The sequence below is a fragment of the Anolis sagrei genome, chromosome 11, assembly GCF_037176765.1.
Source record: "Anolis sagrei isolate rAnoSag1 chromosome 11, rAnoSag1.mat, whole genome shotgun sequence".
Classification (NCBI taxonomy): domain Eukaryota; kingdom Metazoa; phylum Chordata; class Lepidosauria; order Squamata; family Dactyloidae; genus Anolis; species Anolis sagrei.
Window position 1 is genome coordinate 15,826,474 of NC_090031.1, and position 18,927 is coordinate 15,845,400.

The 18,927-nt window shown below is 44.3% G+C and overlaps 1 protein-coding gene across 2 annotated transcripts; it reads right to left on the reverse strand.

The window, feature by feature from the left end:
* Positions 1–1,324: 1,324 nt before the first annotated feature.
* On the reverse strand, positions 1,325–18,921 carry C11H9orf43 (chromosome 11 C9orf43 homolog). 2 transcript variants are annotated; one of them, XM_067471935.1, is made up of 12 exons: positions 18,858–18,921; positions 16,483–16,674; positions 16,185–16,365; positions 14,251–14,350; positions 12,262–12,395; positions 10,044–10,119; positions 7,770–7,861; positions 7,366–7,582; positions 4,791–4,851; positions 4,559–4,707; positions 2,880–2,988; positions 1,325–1,669 (listed from the first exon to the last, which is right to left on the reverse strand). In XM_067471935.1, exons 2-12 carry the CDS (start codon positions 16,643–16,645, stop codon positions 1,398–1,400), a joined length of 1,554 nt encoding a protein of 517 aa, XP_067328036.1. In that variant the 5' UTR covers positions 16,646–16,674; positions 18,858–18,921; the 3' UTR covers positions 1,325–1,397. The 2 variants fall into 2 exon arrangements, with proteins under 2 accessions (XP_067328036.1, XP_060613218.2); XM_060757235.2 differs by lacking the exon at positions 18,858–18,921 and adding an exon at positions 18,659–18,837.
* Positions 18,922–18,927: the final 6 nt, after the last annotated feature.

The following is an 18,927-nucleotide window of genomic DNA, read 5'->3' on the forward strand; positions in this document are numbered from 1 at the left end:
CAAATCATAGAATCATAGAATGGAAGAGATCTCATGGGCCTTTCAGTCCAATCCCCTGCCAAGAAGCAGGTATATTGCATTCAAAGCCCCTCTGACAGATGGCCATCCAGTCTCTGTTTAAAAGCCTCCAAAGAAGGAGCCTCCACCACACTCCAGGACAGAGATTTCCACTGCTGAACGGCTCTCAAAGTCAGGAAGTTCTTCCTTATGTTCAGATGGAATCTCCTTTCTTGTAGTTTGAAGCCATTGTTCCGCGTCCTAGTCTCCAGGGAAGCAGAAAACAAGCTTGCTCCCTCCTCCCTGTGGCTTCCACTCACATAATTATACATGGCTATCATATCTCCTCTCAGCCTTCTCTTCTTCAGGCTAAACATGCCCAGCTCCTTAAGCCGCTCCTCAAAGGGCTTGTTCTCCAGACCCTTGATCATTTTAGTCGCCCTCCTCTGGACACATTCCAGCTTGTCAATATCTCTCTTGAATTGTGGTGCCCAGAATTGGACACAATATTCCAGGTGTGGTCTGGAATATAGCTCTACTCCGAATTCAAGAACAGAAAATGGAATGTTGGTGGACAGGAAAAGAGATTTAAAGAGGGGCTCAAAGCCAACCTTAAAAACTCTGGCATAGACACCGAGAGCTGGGAAGCCCTGGCCCTTGAGCGCTCCAGCTGGAGGTCAGCTGTGGCCAGGAGTGCTGCAGAATGTGAAGAGGCACGAATGGAGGGTGAAAGAGAGAAACGTGCCAAGAGGAAGGTGCGTCAAGCCAACTCCAACCGAGACCGCCTTCCACCTGGAAACCAATGTCCTCACTGTGGGAGAAGATGCAGGTCAAGAATAGGGCTCCACAGTCACCTACGGACCCACCAGAATACTGATCCTGGAAGTCTCGCCTAAGTAAGTAAGTATAGTGCCAAATTTTTAATTTTGTTTGTGTTTTTAAATACATTACAACTGGACCCTCAAAGCTTCGGACACAATAAATAAATAAATACTCCCAACCTGCCTTTCAAAAACACTATGAGATCCTCCATTTTGCTTTGGGACGCACCCCCTTCAAGCCCTGGCGGGTGCCTCCATCAAAAATATGCAGAGAGATTGCTAACTATGCACTTCTGACACGATACATAAATAGCCTGAAAGCATGTGTTTTGCACTCCCAAATGGTGGTTGTGTCCTCTCCTCTCCATGGTTGGACCTGGCTTGACCTTTGCCCACTTACCACCTTTTCCAGACTTCTGGGGCAGTTGCTACCTTCCCTACCTTGTGGTACCTGAGAGGCTCTTCCTCAGGCGGTTCCCTTTGGAGACAGAAACAATGCTGGCAAACAGGTGGAGGTGAGGTTTTAATAGTTCTTAGTTCTTCCCACCTGGATTCGCATCCGTACAGTTTGTCCTCGATTCAGTCCAGGGAGGAATTCTCACTGCTGAGGGAGAAGAAGGGGGAAGGGGGAGGTGGAGGGGGGTTGGGGGAGAGGAGCAGCCGGGGGCTCTCCCTGGGGGTCCCCTGGGGGCTGTCTGTGGGGGCCGACGGAGGAGCAGGGTCCTGCGGAGGAGGAGCAGGAGCAGGAGGTGCAAGCTGAGGAGGGGGCTCCCTCCAGCTGGCCATCTGCCTCCGGTACCGGCAGAACTTGGACTCCATTCTCAAAATCCGGGGAAGAACGCTATGGCCACCTAAGCCAAAGGAAAAACAAAAGAAGACATAGAATGGTGGCCTGGTTCTGGGGGAAAGAGGGCGAATAATGCATGCAGGTCCCAGTAGGGTGGCCTTTTACAGCTGGCAGATGGTAATTTTGCCAGTGCCGATTGTGTTTAAGTACAGGTCAAGGTCTTGAGGTACTGCACCCAGTGTTCCAATCAGCACTGGGACCACCTTTACTGCCTTGTGTCAGAGTCTTTGTAGTTCGATCTTTAAATCCTCATATTGTGTCACCTTTTCCGTAATAATAATAATAATAATAATAATAATAATAATAATAATAATAATATAAAAAACAACAGGAAAAACTCAGCCGCTATCAAGACCTCAAAATCGAATTGCAAAAGCTCTGGCATAAACCAGTACAGGTGGTCCCAGTGGTCATTGGCGTAGTGGGTGCCGTGCCAAAAGATCTCAGCCGGCATTTGGAAACAATAAACACCGACAAAATCACAATCTGTCAACTGCACAAGGCCACCTTACTTGGATCTGCGCGCATCATTCGAAAATACATCACACAGTCCTAGACGCTTGGGAAGTGTTCGACTTGTGATTTTGTGATACGAAATCCAGCATAGAGATCTCGTTTGCTGTGACATACTGTGCTTTTGTGTCAATAATAATAATAATAATAATAATAATAAAAATAATAATAAATAATAATAATAATAATAATGTTGTTGTTGAAGACTTTTATGGGTTGCTGTGAGACAAGAGTTCTTTCTCCCACCTTGAATATTATTCCACAGATATATGTCTCCCTTGTCTAGTTTCCAACAGACCTCACAACCTCTGCCATAAATGTTGGCGAAATGTCAATGCTTCTGAACATGGCCAGGCAGCCTCGAAAACTCATAGCAACCCACTATTACTATTGCTATTACTATTCTTATTATAATCTCAGGGTATGAAGTTTCCCCTTTGCTTTCGGCTGTGGAGAAGGAACGAAGTAGAAACTCTATTTGGCCCCAAACCCATGTTAACTCTTTTCAGCCATCAGGCAGTCATGACACTCACAAGGTCAGCAGAACCCATCAGCCTGCTGGCCCTACTGCGGCCTCTGAAACCCAGCCTAAGTGGAGGGATCTGTGGGGCTCTCATGCTATGGAATGGATCCCAGGCTTGACCCCTGGCTAAGCCTAAGGTGCAAGGAAGACCCTGGGAGGACATATGGGCAGCACTCACCTTCTGTGGGCACCCTGGCTGTGTTGTTCTTGCACTCCGCAAACCTCACCGACTTCTTCCTCTCTGGAGGAGCTATAGGAGCCAATGGGGGAGGTCCTTCCTCGGCAGACTGGGGAGGAAACAGTTGCAGGGAGTCTCTCTGTTTATTTATTTACATTTATATGCCGCCCTTCTCACCCTGAAGGGGACTCAGAGCAACTCACAATATTTGATTGATTGATTGACTTGCTTACTGTATTTGTTTACCACCTTTTTCAGCCTGTAGGCCACTCAAGGCGGTTAACAGGGTAAAATTCAATGCTTACGGTGTCATAAATACAATTTAAAACATATCATATAATAAAAACTAAACAACTCCATAAAATATAAATTCATAGTGTCTCCTTGATCAAAACGCTGTCCGGACTCATTGTCTAGTCGTTCCATTTTCCTGTGTCAGTTACTCTGCATTTGCAAACGCTTGTTCAAAAAGTCACGTCTTGACTTTTCCCCTGGAATGTTAAAAGGGAGGTGGCCGATCTAACATCTATAGGGGAGGGCATTCCACAGCTGAGGGGCCACCACCGAGAAGGCCCTGTCTCTCATCTCCGCCAAACATACTAGGCGGTAACGAGAGCAGGGCCTCCCCAGACCATCTTAAGTGTCTAGATCCGTGATGGTGAACCTACTGAAATGCATGGCTATTTTTGATGACACGCAGACATATGCGGCCACATACAGAGAAATACACCATATAAGAGCCAATCTAATTCCATCCTTAAATTTGTAAAAGGCTCTACAAATTTAACATCTGCACATTTGAGCATTGTTCACTCCATAACTCAGCATGGATTATACATTTTTCTTATTTAAACTATAAAGATTGCAAAATTATGGGTTTTTTTCTCAAAGTGACACTCCACCCAAGTTATGCTCACTCAGGTTTTTGGCAAATTTTGACACACCAAGCTCAAAAGGTTGTCCATCACTGGTCTAGATGGTTCATAAAGGTAGATGCGTTCGGACATGTAAGTTGGGCAAGAACCATTTAGGGCAGGGGTCCTCAAACTTTTTGAACAGAGGGCCAGGTCACAGTCCCTTAAACTGTTGGAGAGCCAGATTATAATTTGGAAAAAAAGTGAATTAATTCCTATGCACACAGCACATATTTTATTTGTAGTGCAAAAATACTTAAAAACAATACAACAATTAAAATGAAGAACAATTTTAACAAATATAAACTTATTAGTATTTCAGTGGGAAGTGTGGGCCTGCTTTTGGCTGATGAGATAGGATTGTTGTGGTTGTTGTTATTGTATGCTTTCAAGTCGTTTCGGACTTAGGTTGACCCTGAGCGAGGGCCGGGTAAATGATCTTGGAGGGATGTATAGGCTAAATAATAATGATTGGAGCTTTATAGGCTAAATAATAATAATTAGCATAGTACAATATCAGTATTATATATTACTTTTCCAGTGTGGGAAAGTTATTCATAACATAGAACCCATCCACCCACCTTTCTTTCAGGGGTGAGAGAAAAGTACTACTGGGATCCAACTATCCTCTCTTGGCCCATCTGAGGGCAACTGGGCCTCCTGCAGAGAGGCCATAGGTTCCTTTGCTCCACTCATCGTTCTGATCCCTCTCCCACAAGTCTCTCTCTCTCATCAGATGATACAATTACATCTGGCCACACTTACAGCCTCCTGGATCAGTGTAGCGACTTTGTCCGGCTGGTCACCATGGCTTCCTCCTCCTCTTCCGTCTCCTCCTTTCCTGGGGTCCGGGGCCTCAGTGCAGCCTGGCTTGTCCACTAGGTCAGATATCGAGTGCCACAGGAGCCCTGAGCCTAAAGCAAGGCCAGAGCAGGCAGGTCAGCCTTGGCTTCTCCGACTGGACTCCTGGGACAGCTCAAAAGGATGACATCCACACCTTCTGGGGGAACTCTGAGCTGCCCACGGATTCCTCTTGAGCATCGCTCTTTCACAGGAAACTAGAAGAAGGGATACGAAGAAAGAAAGAAAGAAAGAAAGAGAGGGAAACAGAGAATGGGAAAAAAGGCAGGTTAAAGCCATGTCTGCCTTCATTCACATGATGCATGTCAGAAGCTCTGTGTTTGACACAAGACTCTCAGGCAGCAGAGAGACATCTTTTTTCTAAGATCCCTTTATTTATTTATGGCATTTATATGCCGCCCTTCTCACCCTGGAGACTCAGAGCAGCCTATAAGATATACATATATATACATACAATATATTATATTAGTAACATAGCACAATATCAGTATTATATATTACTATACTGTACTACACCATTATATTGTAATATTATTAGTAATATTACATGTAATATAAAATATATAATTATAATATTGTATTATTATTAGTAGTATTATATTGTACTAGCCGTCCCCTGACGTTGCTGTGGCCCACATGGGGGTTCTGTGTGGGAGGTTTGGCCCAATTCTATCCTTGGTGGGATTCAGAATGCTCTGTGATTGTAGGTGAACTATACATCTCAGCAACTACAACTCCCAAATGTCAAAGTTCTATTTTCCCCAAACTCCACCAGTGTTCACATTTGGGCATATTGAGTATTCGTGTAGAGTTTGGTCCAGATCCATCATTGTTTGAGTCCACAGTGATCTCTGGATGTAGGTGAACTACAACTCCAAAACCAAAGGACACTGCCCACCAAACCCTTCCAGTATTTTCTGTTAGCCATGGGAGAACTGTGTGGCAAGTTTGGATCAATTCCATAATTGATAGGGTTCAGAATGCTCTTTGATTGTAGGTGAACTATAAATCCCAACAACTACAACTGCCAAATGAAAAAATAAATTTTGAGTGAAGGACATACATTGGGTTGTTAGGTGTCTTGTGTCCAAATTTGGTGTCTATTCGTCCAGTGGTTTTTGAGTTATGTTAATCCCACAAACGAACATTACATTTTTGTTTATATAGATGGCATTTATATGCCACCCTTCTCACCCCGAAGAGGACTCAGAGAGGCCTACAAAATATATATACATATAATATATTATATTACTAACATAGCACAATATCAGTATTATATATTACTATACTGTACTACGCCATTATATTGTAATATTATTAGTAATATTACATGTAATATAAAATATATAATTATAATATTGTATTATTATTAGTAGTAGTATTATATTGTATTACATGGTATTACATTATAATATTATAAGTATGAGATGAGTATACATTATATTATTAGCATAGCACAGGAGACAAGATGGAACCATAAGATATATATACATACAATATATTATATTATTAAAATAGCACAATATCAGTATTATATATTACTATACTGTACTACACCATTATTTTGTAATATTATTAGTAATATTACATCTATATAAATAAAAATGTAATGTTTGTTTGTGGTATTCACAGAACTCAAAAACCGTTGGATGAATTGACACCAAATTTGGACACAAGACACCTAACAACCCAATGTATGTCCACTCAAAAAAAATTGAGTTTGTCATTTGGGAGTTGTAATTGCTGGGATTTATAGTTCCCGTACAATCAAAGAGAATTCTGAACTCCACTAGTGATGGAATTGAACCAATCTTGGGATACAGGACTCCCTTGACCAACAGAAAATACTAGAAGGGTTTGCTGGGCACTGACCTTGAGTTTGGGAGTTGTAGTTCACCTACATCCAGAGAGCTCTGTGGACTCAAACAATGATGGATCTGGACCAAACATGGCACAAATATTCCATATGCCCAAATATGAACACAGATGGAATTTAGGGGAAATAGCCCTTGACATTTGGGATTTGTAGTTACTGGGATTTATAGTTCACCTACAATCAAAGAGCATTCTGAATCCCACCAATGACAGAATTGGGACAAATTCCCCACACAGAACCCCCATGACCAACAGAAAATATTTAAGGCCATCCACTCCAACTCTCTTTCAGACCATGGCAGGAAAACGTAAGCAAAGCCCTCCTGTCAAAGAGCCATCCAGCTATAGATATAGATAGATAGATATGATTCACACAAACACAGATATGGCATCATAGATTTGAAAGGGACCCCTGAAGAAGGACTATGATATGTTGTATATTCCAGAGTAGGCAAACCAGACACTCTCCACATCAACACTGACAAAGAAACAACAATAAATACTGTTTACCCACAAGCATAAAGAAATTACATATATTAGAAACCAACACTTTCTCATTACTTTATTTTCCAGATCACCAGACTGGGCCACAGCAACGCGTGGCAGGGGACAGCTAGTGTAATATAAAATATATAATTATAATATTGTGTTATTATTATTACTATTATATTGTATTACATTATAATATTATAAATATGATATGAATATACATTATATTATATTATAAACATAGCACAGGAGACAAGATGGAACTGTCCTCCTGGCCCCCTCTCTCTTCTCTCTGGCCCAGAGCAGCAGTTGGTGCTTTCCCCAGTGCAGAGACTTCCCTTGCCCACCTTTGCTTCAAATCTGTACAAACTGGGTGCTTTCTGAAGGACAATCACAGGCGGTGCAACCTTCTTCTTGATCTCTGTTGAGGCTGCTTTTCTGCTGTTCATCTCTGGGTTGACCTCTTTGCGTGGGGATGCCAGAGGAGTAAGCGGCAGGCTGCAGAAGGACAGCTGACTGGTCCGGAGAGCGCCGTCTGTAGCCTCCTCTCCTTTGCCTAAAGGACTGTTCCGGGAGAGGGACAAAAGCAACACCAGGCCCCCAGCCCCTTTGCTCAAAGAGTTCTTCCCACCCCAAGATGCTAGACCCAAGAGGACCAAGATGCCACATTCGAAACCAAGCACTCTTTCCAGCGGGCTGTGTGGAAGCTTTCTTCCTGGCCTTTCAGAGAAAGCTGCATTTGAGGACTGACCTTGAATTGTCGGTGGGGACCCGCTTCTTTCGCCTCAGGTGAAGGAGGTAAGGCTGGCCTCCTGTGGGGACTTTACTGGATTTCTTTCTCCTCTGTGGAATGAAAAAGGAAGAGGGACTAGCCAGCTACTAAAGTGATCCAAGGTCTGGAAACCATGAATCCCTCTGAGGAGTGGCTTAAAGAGCCGAGAAAGCGGAGAGGAGGAGGCATGCGCCCGTACCTTGGGAAGTCTGACTTGGCCACGGTAGTCCACGCTCTGGTTACATCCCGTTTAGACTACTGCAACGCTCTCTACGTGGGGTTGCCTTTGAAGACAGCTTGGAAGCTCCAACTAGTCCAACGCTCGGCAGCCATGATTTTAACAGGAGCGGAGCGCAGGGAGCATACAACCCCCCTGTTGCGCCAACTCCACTGGCTACCGATCTGCTACCGGGCTGAATTCAAAGTGCTGCCGTTGGCCTTTAAAGCCCTAAACGGTTCCGGCCCAAGCTACCTATCCGACCGCATCTCTGCCTATGAACCCACCAGGACTTTGAGATCTTCCGGGGAGACCCTGCTCTCGATCCCGCCTGCTTCTCAAGCTCGGCTGGCAGGGACGAGAGATAGGGCCTTCTCGGTGGTGGCTCCTCGGCTGTGGAACCCCTTCCTACGGACATTAGAGTAGCACCATCTCTAATGGTTTTCCGCAGAAAAGTGAAGACCTGGCTGTTTGAGCAGGCGTTCCAATAATTAGTGCAATGATTGGTTAATGAACACTGGAATGGAACAATGGATGACGAATCTGGAACATGTTTTTGATGACGAGACGACAGTGAATGGGTATTGTAGTAACTGTTTATTAATTGTGTAATGTGTTAGGTTGTTAACTGTTTCTATACTGTAGCACTGAATTTTTGCTGTTCGTATTTGTTGTGAACCGCTGTGAGTCGCCTTCGGGCTGAGAACAGCGGTATATAAGTAAGGTAAATAAATAAATAAATAAATGAGAATCGCGCTTAAATATTTGAAAGGATATCATAAGAAAGACAGTTGTGAAAGGCAGCAGAGTACAGGAGCTGTCTTCATAGACCTCTCAGCAGCACATGATACTGTAAGTCATGGCCTTCTCCTGAGAAAAAATTATACTATCACAAAGGACTACCACCTCACTGGCTTCAAAGGAAATCTGCTACAAAACAGGAGCTTTTTTGTTGAATTCCAGGGCTAGAGAAGCTCCATCAACGTTTCACATTTACACAAATGATCAGCCACTGCCAGAAGGGACAGAGAGTTTCATCTAACCTTAAGAAATGGGCTGTAAAGTGGAGTCCATGACATGCGAGTATGGAGAAGAGCAAACCACAGACTATGACGGTTGAATGAAAAATAATGCCTCCATCTTCGTAACTCCTCAACAGATGGCAGTACTGGGTTGCGGCAGGTACTGCCTTGTTCAGAAGACTCTCCTCTACAGTTCCATTTGGTGGGAAACCTTAGCATTGAATGGTTATGTTGTTAAAGTGTAAAGTATGGAACCCTGCACAGACACTCAGTCAATGCAACTTAAGCAACGTGCAGTGATTGAATTGTTGACAGCAGAAGGCATCACCCCAAAGGAGATTCATCAGAGAATGCAAGCTGTTTATGGTGATTGTGTTGATGTGAGTATTCTGCATCGTTGGGCAAGTCGCTTCTGGTGTGAGAGAATTGGCCGTCTGCAAGGATGTTGCCCAGAGGACGCCCGGATGTTTGGATGTTTTTACCATACTTGTGGGAGGGTTCTCTCATGTACCCGTATGAGGAGCTGGAGCTGATAGAGGGAGCTCATCCATGCTCTCCCCGGATTTGAACCTGCGACCTGTCGGTCTTCAGTCCTGCCGGCACAGGGGTTAACCCACTGTGCCACCGGGGGCTCCTGTTGGATCGGATGGCCCCTGGGGATCTCTTCCAACTCTATGATTCTATGCTCTTGGAGACTCTGCCCATCCTCCAGGATGGTGACCCATCTCCATGAACTAGAGACCACTGGCATGAGGAAGGCACAAGCAGCAAAGACAACCCTAGATGTCAGAAGGAGGAAGATGGTAGAACCCAGTAGAACCGTTTTGCTTGGGCTGCAACACTCAATGCGCCAGTTCTTCCCATCTCTGCCAGGAAAAGACACCTCCTTGTTCTACCTCCTGCTGAGCTTGTGTGTTTCAGACCACTGCTCATCACAGAAGCCACACCAAGTGGACAAACAAGGAAAAGACGCAACAAGGCTCAGTCTTCAAGAGAGCAATAAGTGCCGCTCACCTTTACTTGGTTGTCCTTGAATGAGAGGGTGCTTTCCAACGCAAGGTCTTTCACACACATCCTTTGAGAGGCCGTACTAAACAAAGAGGAAATACACCACTGAGTTTCTATGAAGGCTGGGTCAATGAGAAGGGAAGACAGGGCCAGTTGAGATCTTCCCTTCTGTCAGCCAGACACAACTGCTGCTGGAGGCACCAGAGAGAAGGAAGGAAGGAAGGAAGGAAGGAAGGAAGGAAGGAAGGAAGGAGGGAAGGAGGACACAGCAGGGGAGCCTTCTATGGCACCTGGGTTCTCTCTAGCTCAGTGGTTCCCAACCTTTTTTTGACCAGGGACCACTTTGACCATGGACCACTCTCCAACATTAGTACCAAAGGGGTTACAAATTGATTTTTGGCCAACTTCTGGTGTGCTGATTCAGAAAATTGCATTGGATATTATTTATTTATTTATTTATTTATTACGTTAATATACGGCTTTTCTCCACCTAAAGGAACTCAAAAAGGCAAAATTAAATGCCGTACATACATGTGAAAACCAAAATATAATAACAAGACAATAACATATAACTATAAATTAACTTTATTTATTTACAACATTTATATGCCGCCCTTCTCACCCCGAAGGGGACTCAGAGCGGCTTACAAGTAATATGTAAATGCAATATATTATATTATTACCATAGCACAATATTAGTATTATATACTGACTGGCACAACCTGGGGAAAACAACCAGACACAGTGAAGACATCTGCCCTTGTGCTATGCTATGCTACTCTGCTGTTGAATATGCATGCCCAGTGTGGAACACATCTCACCATGCTAAAACAGTAGGTGTGGCTCTTAATGAGACATGCCACATTATCACGGGGTGTCTGCGCCCTACACCACTGGAGAAATTACACTGTCTAGCCGGTATTGCACCACCAGACATCTGTCAGGAAGTAGCAGCCAATAGTGAAATGACTAAGGCAATGACATTTCCAGCTCATCCCCTGTTTGGGCACCTCAACGACTCAAATCAAGAAATAGTTTTCTAAGAACTAAAGAGACACTCGCTGGAACACCTCAGCAAGCGAGAGCCCAAAAGTGGCAGGCTCAAACCCAGAACCTCAATCAATGGCTGATACCAAATGAGAGACTCTCCCCTGGGCACACAGAAAACTGGGTGACTTGGAAGGTGCTGAACAGACTGCGCTCTGGCACCACGAGATGCAGAGCCAACCTTAAAAAATGTGGCTACAAAGTGGAATCCACGACATGTGAGTGTGGAGAAGAGCAAACTACAGACCACCTGCTGCGATGCAACCTGAGCCCTGCTACATGCACAATGGAGGACCTTCTTGCAGCAACACCAGAAGCACTCCAAGTGGCCAGATAATACTGGTCAAAGGACGTCTAATCAACTACCAAAATTGCAAACTTTGTGTTTTGTTTGTTTGTATGTTTGTTTGTTAAAAAATGCCACTGCCAGATGTTTGGTTTGTTCCTGACATGATAAATAAATAAATTACTATATTGTACATTATACTGTAATATTATTAGTAATAACCTAACCAAATTCAAACATAAACACAACATAATATTTAAACATAAAGCATAAAAATTAAACATCAATAATACAATCACATGTATATTAAAACCCACTGAAAAACAACACGATTTAAAAACAGTTATTAAAATCACACCATCCAAAATTAATTCCAAAGTTGGGAACCACTAAGCTAGAGGTCACCCAGCTCTAGTTTCCGATACTAAATATATGCCATCCCGTAGTTGCCATCTGCGACTATGGGAAAACCATATTTAATAAGCCTCGGCACTATAAGAGAGTTTCATGAGATCAGTCGCTCTTGTTGCAATGGTGTAGCACCAGTGAGGCTGCAGTCCATATTTTAGTTATTGCAGACCATTGGTGGTCCATGGACCATAGGTTGGGAACCACTGTTCTAGCTAAAGCCTCTCTGCCTTATAATGGTTATTGTGCCATGATCAACATGGCAGGGAGGACTATGAATCTCCTTTCCCCTAAGCCTATGAAGTTCTGGAACAGGTCTGGCTGAAAAGGGAATAGCAGCAGGTTCAACTTGCAACAACTGCCTGAGAGACTCCCCTTTTTATGGCAACAAGAACAACTGAATTTTCTCAAGATGGGAATGGTGAGCTCTCATACACATGGGGGGGGGGGGATTGTAATCTGCCAGGGAGGCCTGCTACTTACGCTTTCACAGGTGACTTCTTGGACTGCAGACGACTGGGCCACTTGGATGGAATCCACTGGACCACCAGGTTTCCATAGGGAAGTTGACAGCCCAATCTCTGGGCTGCCAATTCAGAGATATCCATCACCTGTATCTGCCAAGGTACATTGGAAAGGACAGGGCGCTCAGCATAGAAAGGCTCTATTGCAGAAGAAAGCCACAAGAGAACCATGGCCAAGACTTCTGAAGACACACAATGCTCTTTCAGATGCTTTTGTGAATTTATCTGATATCTTAGTGCTTGTCAAGTACGTGGGCCAAGAGGAGAAGGAGGAGAAGAAGGGGTTGTCTCCCTGGCATTTGGGAGGTTGGCATTTCTCAACCTCCCGAATGTCATGATCCCTTAACACATTTCCTCATGTTGTGGTGACCCCTGATCATAAAATTATTTTTGTTGCTACTTCATAACTACAATTTTGCTAACTGTTATGAATTGTCATGTAAATATCTGATATGCAGGATATATTTTCAGTCACTGGACCAAATTGGGAAGAAATACCCAATATGCCAAAATTTGAAAACTGGTGGGGCTGGGGGGGGAGGGGGGGATTGATTTTGTCATTTGGGAGTTGCCGTTGCTGGGATTCATAGTTCACCTACAATCAAAGAGCATTCTGAACTCCACCAACAATGGAACTGAACCAATCTTGGCACACAGAACTCCCAAAATGAACAGAAAATGCTGGAAGGCTTTGATCGGCATTAACCTTAAATTTTGGAGTTGTAGTTCACCTACATCCAGAGAGCACTGTGGACTCAAACAATGATGGATCTGGACCAAACTTGGCACAAATCCATATAAATAAAAATGTAATGTTCGTTTGTGGGACTAACATAACTCAAAAACCACTGGACTAATTGACACCAGAGAGCACTGTGAACTCAAAACAATGATGGATCTGGACCAAATTTGGCAGAAATCCATGTAAATAAAAATGTAATGTTCGTTTGTGGGACTAACATAACTCAAAAACCACTGGACTAATTGACACCAAATTTGGACACAACACACCTATCAGGCCAACGAGTGACCACCACTCATAAAACACTGAAAAACACAGCAGAAGAGACTTAAAAAGCCAAAAAATAAAAAATAAATTAAAACACATGATCAAAAACACACATATATAGACAAACACACATATATACACATATACACAAATATATACACACATATATACACACACAAAATACATATACACAGGCTGGTCACAGCAACGCATGGCAGGGGACTGCTAGTACTCAATAGGCCCAAATGTGAACACTGGTGAAGTTTGGGGAAAATAGACCTTGACATTTGGGAGTTGTAGTTGCTGGGATTTACAGTTCACCTAAAATAAAAGAGCATTCTGAACTCCACCAATGATGGAACTGAACCAATCTTGGCACATGGAACTCCCATAACAAACAGAAAATACTGCAAGGGTTTGGTGGGCATTGACCTTGAATTTTGGAGTTGTAGTTCACCTACATCCAGAGAGCACTGTGGACTCAAACAATGAAGGATCTGGACCAAACTTGGCACAAATACTCGATATGCTCACATGTGAACACTAGTGCCTTGCATAATTACATTTGGTTGTATACCACTTGAGAAGATTCTACTCAAACAGGATTTTACCTCTTCTCTAAAAGTTTACGGTCTCTAAAAGGTCATGATTTTCTATAATAACTAGCAATGATGAGCATCCTTCTTCACCATCCCAACTGATCTGTACTTCTGCATAACAGCAGGAGCTTAGGGATGTTTCTTCTATTGGACACACTGCTCCAGCAGCCGTTGTGGAGCGTGAACCCACTTCTTCTTTCCACCCGAGTCCCTTTTGATTTGGTGTGGGCTCAAAGAGAAGCTTGGGACAAACCAGCAAACCGGGCAGGGTTGAACCTTGCAGGCCGAGGGGATCCCAAACTCCCCCCCCCCCCCCCGCTCTCCTTTGCCCTTAACTCACTTGTTCGAGTTGCCTCGAGCAGCTAAAGCTGAATGGTGAGAGGTGCGGGGTGTGAGAATCCATCCGGGAGTTCAGCCCTGGGAAGGGATTCCTTTCAGAACTGGAGGGCAGACAAGAGAGCAGAAGCCATGTTGGAAAAGGCAAGGCAAGCAGGTACAAAGCAAGGTGGCACATCTAACTCTGGGGCTTATGGCTGCACACAGCGCTGAGCCGAGGACCCAATTCAATGAATAACACATAAATTGGACTATTGCAATGCGCTCTACGTGGGGCTGGTACAACAGGCAGCAGCCAGGCTCCTTACTGGAGCAAACTATAGGAAGCATACTACGCCCCTATTAAAACAGCTGCATTGGCTGCCGACAAGTTGCCGAGCCAAATTCAAGGTGTAGGTAATGACCTATAAAGCCCTAAACGGTTCGGGGCCCACCTATCTTCACGATCGCATCTCCATCTATGAACCGGCGCGAACTCTAAGATCCTCCAGGGAGGCCCTCCTCTCGCTCCCACCTCCGTCACAAGCACGGTTGGTGGGGACGACAGAGAGGGCCTTCTCGGTGGTGCCTCCCCACCTCTGGAATGCCCTTCCAAGGGAAATGAGATAGGCCCCATCCTTCCTCTCTTTTCATAAGATTTGATGACTTGGTGATTTAAGTGATCAGTGTTAGCTCAGCCCAGACACTGTCCGAACATGACCTAGCCCCCTATTTATTTCCCTGGTCATTCTCCTAACAGGCCCCTGCAAATAACATGTCCCCGCTTTTGTCGTGACCGCATTTCTGTGTACGAACCCACACAATCTCTTCGATCATCTGGAGAGGCCCTGCTCACGCTCCCACCTCCTTCGCAGGTGCGATTAGTGGGGACGAGGGAGAGGGCCTTCTCGGTGATGGCCCAACTCTGGAACTCACTTTCCAAGGACATCAGGCATGCCCCAACTCTGACAGTCTTTAGGAGGAGCCTGAAAACGTGGTTGTTCCAGTGTGCCTTCCCAGAATAAGGAAAATTCTCAGCAATATGCCCTCAAAATGCACTTTACCACTGATTTGAGATTGACTGCGTTCCCTCATCTCTCTCTGAAAACCCTATACCAGTTATATCCTACCTTGTTCATGCCCAGCATTATTTTTTAAACTATTACATTTGGCCCGGCCATAGGTTTTTAAATCTTTGTGTGTTATTGTTTATTGTTTATATGTGATTTATATTAACTGTATTGTATGTATTGTTTTTGTTTATTGCTTTTGTTTATTGATGTATTGTTGGGCTTGGACTCATGTAAGCCGCTCTGAGTCCCTTGGGGAGATGGTGGCGGGGTATAAATAAAGTTTTATTTTATTATTTTATTTATTATTACAGTACTGTACTCAAATGCCGGTCCCATCTTATTTCAATTTGTATCAGTCTTGATCCAGCCTTTTTAATTGTCCTGACCCATTCCTTTTCCATGCCCTAACAAATAGACATGAAGAGCAGGCAGGATTTTTTTTCTTTTAATATTTATGTGTTGTTAGGTAATTCCATGCTTATGTTGCTGTTACTGTTATTTTTTTGTACATGTTGTGACTCTATGTTTTGATGTTGTTGCTTGGAAACCACCCTGAATCCTCCCAGGGAAGATAGAGCAAAAATATAAAGAAAAATTATTATTATTATTATTATTATTATTAATAATAATAATAATATCCAGACCCTTCACAAAGCTAGGGAATTTTGTTATGAAGCTTCACTTCATCCAACCGCCTTGTCCAGACACACTGGACCCCACTGCCAGCTGGGCATATCAGTGGAAGGACTGGATGAGTTGCATTGGGCACCAAAATGCATTCAGGGCCCTTTAAAAAGTGGATCTAGTTTCCTAGGATGTGTGTGGCACATCAGAAAAGTGTAAATCCCTATGCACTGCCATCCCAAATGCTGAGTTTGTGACTAACCTCATTACCGAGACTGGGGGTATCCAAGTATCATTCGGGGTACAATTTGAAAAATAACTTCTGGTGTCTTTCGTACGGGAGACAGTTTTGGAAACGGAACTGTAGCTTTTGCTGCACTTGACTCCCTGTTTCTGAGGGCAATTGAGAGGAAGGTCTATGATTTTCAGTGTGGGCAGCTCACCTGAAATGTGCGGAAAACACAGTCACAAAACCAGGCTCAAAAGGAACAGGATCATTGTCCCTGAAGGAAGAGGCTCCTCCCTCCAGGCTCCAGGTGCAATACGGAAGGTGGGATTACCTTCACAATCTGGAGACTCTCTCTCAGGGGAGGCCAGGGCCCCCAAGACTATCCGGGGGTGCCCACTTTCAATCCTCCGCAGCGTCTCCCAGCAAAGAGGGTGCTGGCAAGGCATCATGTCGCAAATGGTCTCGTCCCATTGTTTGGTATCTACTCCCACCATCCTGGCCGCTCTGTCCCAATGTCACATTACTGCACATAAATAGCAAAAAGAACCCAGTATAAGCAAGAGGATTTCCCAGGGTTATATTCTAGAACGACACACCAACAATGACTCCTCAAGGTCCTTCGAGGTCTGTTGGATGCCGAGCCTTCCTTATCTAGGACTCAGAGAACATCTACGGTCGGTGAAATCTCTCTCCTGGCTGAAAAATTTCTATATAGAATCCTCTAGTCCATCCCCCCTCTGGCCAGGTAGGAAGGCACCATACAAACCCTTCTGACAGATGGCCATCCAGCAATAGATATGAGTGAGAAAGAGTAGATACACAGATGTGGTAGGTAGATAGATAGATAGATGGATATGATTAATATATCATAAAATCGTAGAGGTGGAAGAGACCCCAAAGACCCCCTAGTCTGGCCCCCTTTGGCCGGGCAGGAAGGCACCATACTTCACTTCACTTCACTTTATTTCTTAATTAGCACAATTTAAAATAGCATTTACACAATATAAAAACATACAAACCCTCCTCACAGATGGCCATCTGGCCATAGATATGATATGGTTGAGAGAGAGAGAGTAGTTGCATAAATGTGGTACATGTATATATATATGTGTGTGTGTGTATATATATACTATATATACTGTATATACTCTGTGTGTGTGTATATGTATATAAAATGATTAATATATCATAGAATCCTTGAGTTGGAAGAGACCCCAAAGACCATCTAGTCCATCCCCCTTTGGCCAGGCAGGAAGGCACCATACAAACCCTCCTGGCAGATGGCCATCTAGCCATACTGCACATGCTCTGTGTGTGTGTATAATGATTAATATATCATAGAATCCTAGAGTTGGAAGAGACCCCAAAGACCATCTAGTGTCTATCCCCCTTTGGCCAGGCAGGAAGGCACCATACAAGCCCTCCTGACAGATGGCCCTCCAGCCATAGATGATATGGTTGAGAGAGAGTAGATACACAGATGTGGTGTATATGTATGTATATGTGTATGTATATATATGTGTGTGTGTGTATGTATATATATATATACACACACACACTGGAGATATATATATATATATATATATATATATATATATTATTAACATATCATAGAATCCTAGAGTTGGAAGAGACCCCAAAGACCATCTAGTCCAGCCCCCTTTGTCCAGGGAGGAAGGCACCATCCAAATTCTAGGGGGTGAGAAGGGCGGGGTAGAAATGCCCGAAATAAATAAATAATTAATTAATTCTCCTGACAGATGGCCATGACAAACCTCTCAACCTCTGAGGATGTCCGTCATAGATGTGGGCGAAACACACAGGAGACAATGCTTCTGGAACATGGCCAGACAGCCCGGAAAACTCACAGCAACCCAGTGATTCCGGCCGTGACAGCCTTCGACAACACTGGCTATTATATGGTTGAGAGAAGAGATCTCAAAGGCCATCCAGTCCAACCTAAAAAGGCACTATCCAAACTGTCTTGGCAGGTGGCCATCCAGCCATAGATAGAAGGCCGAGAAAGAGATATGTTTGACACACACACATACACATATCAAAAGAATCCTAGAGTTGGAAGAGACCCTCAGGGCCATCCAGTCCAACCCCCTTCGACTATAAAGGACTTCAAAGCACTCCCAAGAGACGGCCATCCAGCCTCTGCTTAAAAACCTTGAGAGCAGACTCCAAGGAAACATATTTCACTGTGGAACAGCTCTGACCACCAACAAACAAGCCTGCTTCCTCCTCTCCATGATTTCCCCTCACATCTTGATAAATGGCCCTCATCCTGACTCCTCTCAGCCTTCTCTTCTGCAGCTCTTTCAGCCGCTCCTCATAGGGCTTGTTCTCCAGACCCTTGATTCCCACAGCCATCTTGTATCCAACTAAACATCCCTAACTTTCACTCCTCACAGGTTTCCAATTCTTTGACCATTTTGGTCACCCTTCTCTGGACCCCTTCCATCTTTTATCAATATCTTCCTTGACTTTTCCTCCTAACGTACATTCTGAGGGGTTGGGAGCACTCTGTGCATGCTCAGAGGCCTCTCCTTCGCCAGTGTGGAGGTTAACAGCGCATTCCACGTGATCCTCAGCCCGCTCAAGGCGAAGGAGGCTTTGCGCCTCCGAAAGCGGGAAGGCCTTCCGTTGCTGGGCAACGCGCGGCTTGGTTTCCCAGTGTGCACCGCGCGGCGGCAAACTCACCACTTCCGGGTCCAGAAAGAGAGCTTGAGAGAGGCGGCTGCTTTGCTTTGGCGCGCGGCTTCGGAGGTTC

Coding starts and splice junctions, on each gene's coding strand:
- C11H9orf43 (XM_067471935.1), bottom strand. CDS start 16,645: ATGGTGGGAGTAGATACCAAACAATGGGACGAGACCATTTGCGACATG. Junction 7,862..10,043: donor TCAAGGACAACCAAGTAAAG/GTGAGCGGCACT, acceptor TTCATTCCACAG/AGGAGAAAGAAATCCAGTAA. Junction 4,708..4,790: donor GCTCAGAGTTCCCCCAGAAG/GTGTGGATGTCA, acceptor GCCTTGCTTTAG/GCTCAGGGCTCCTGTGGCAC.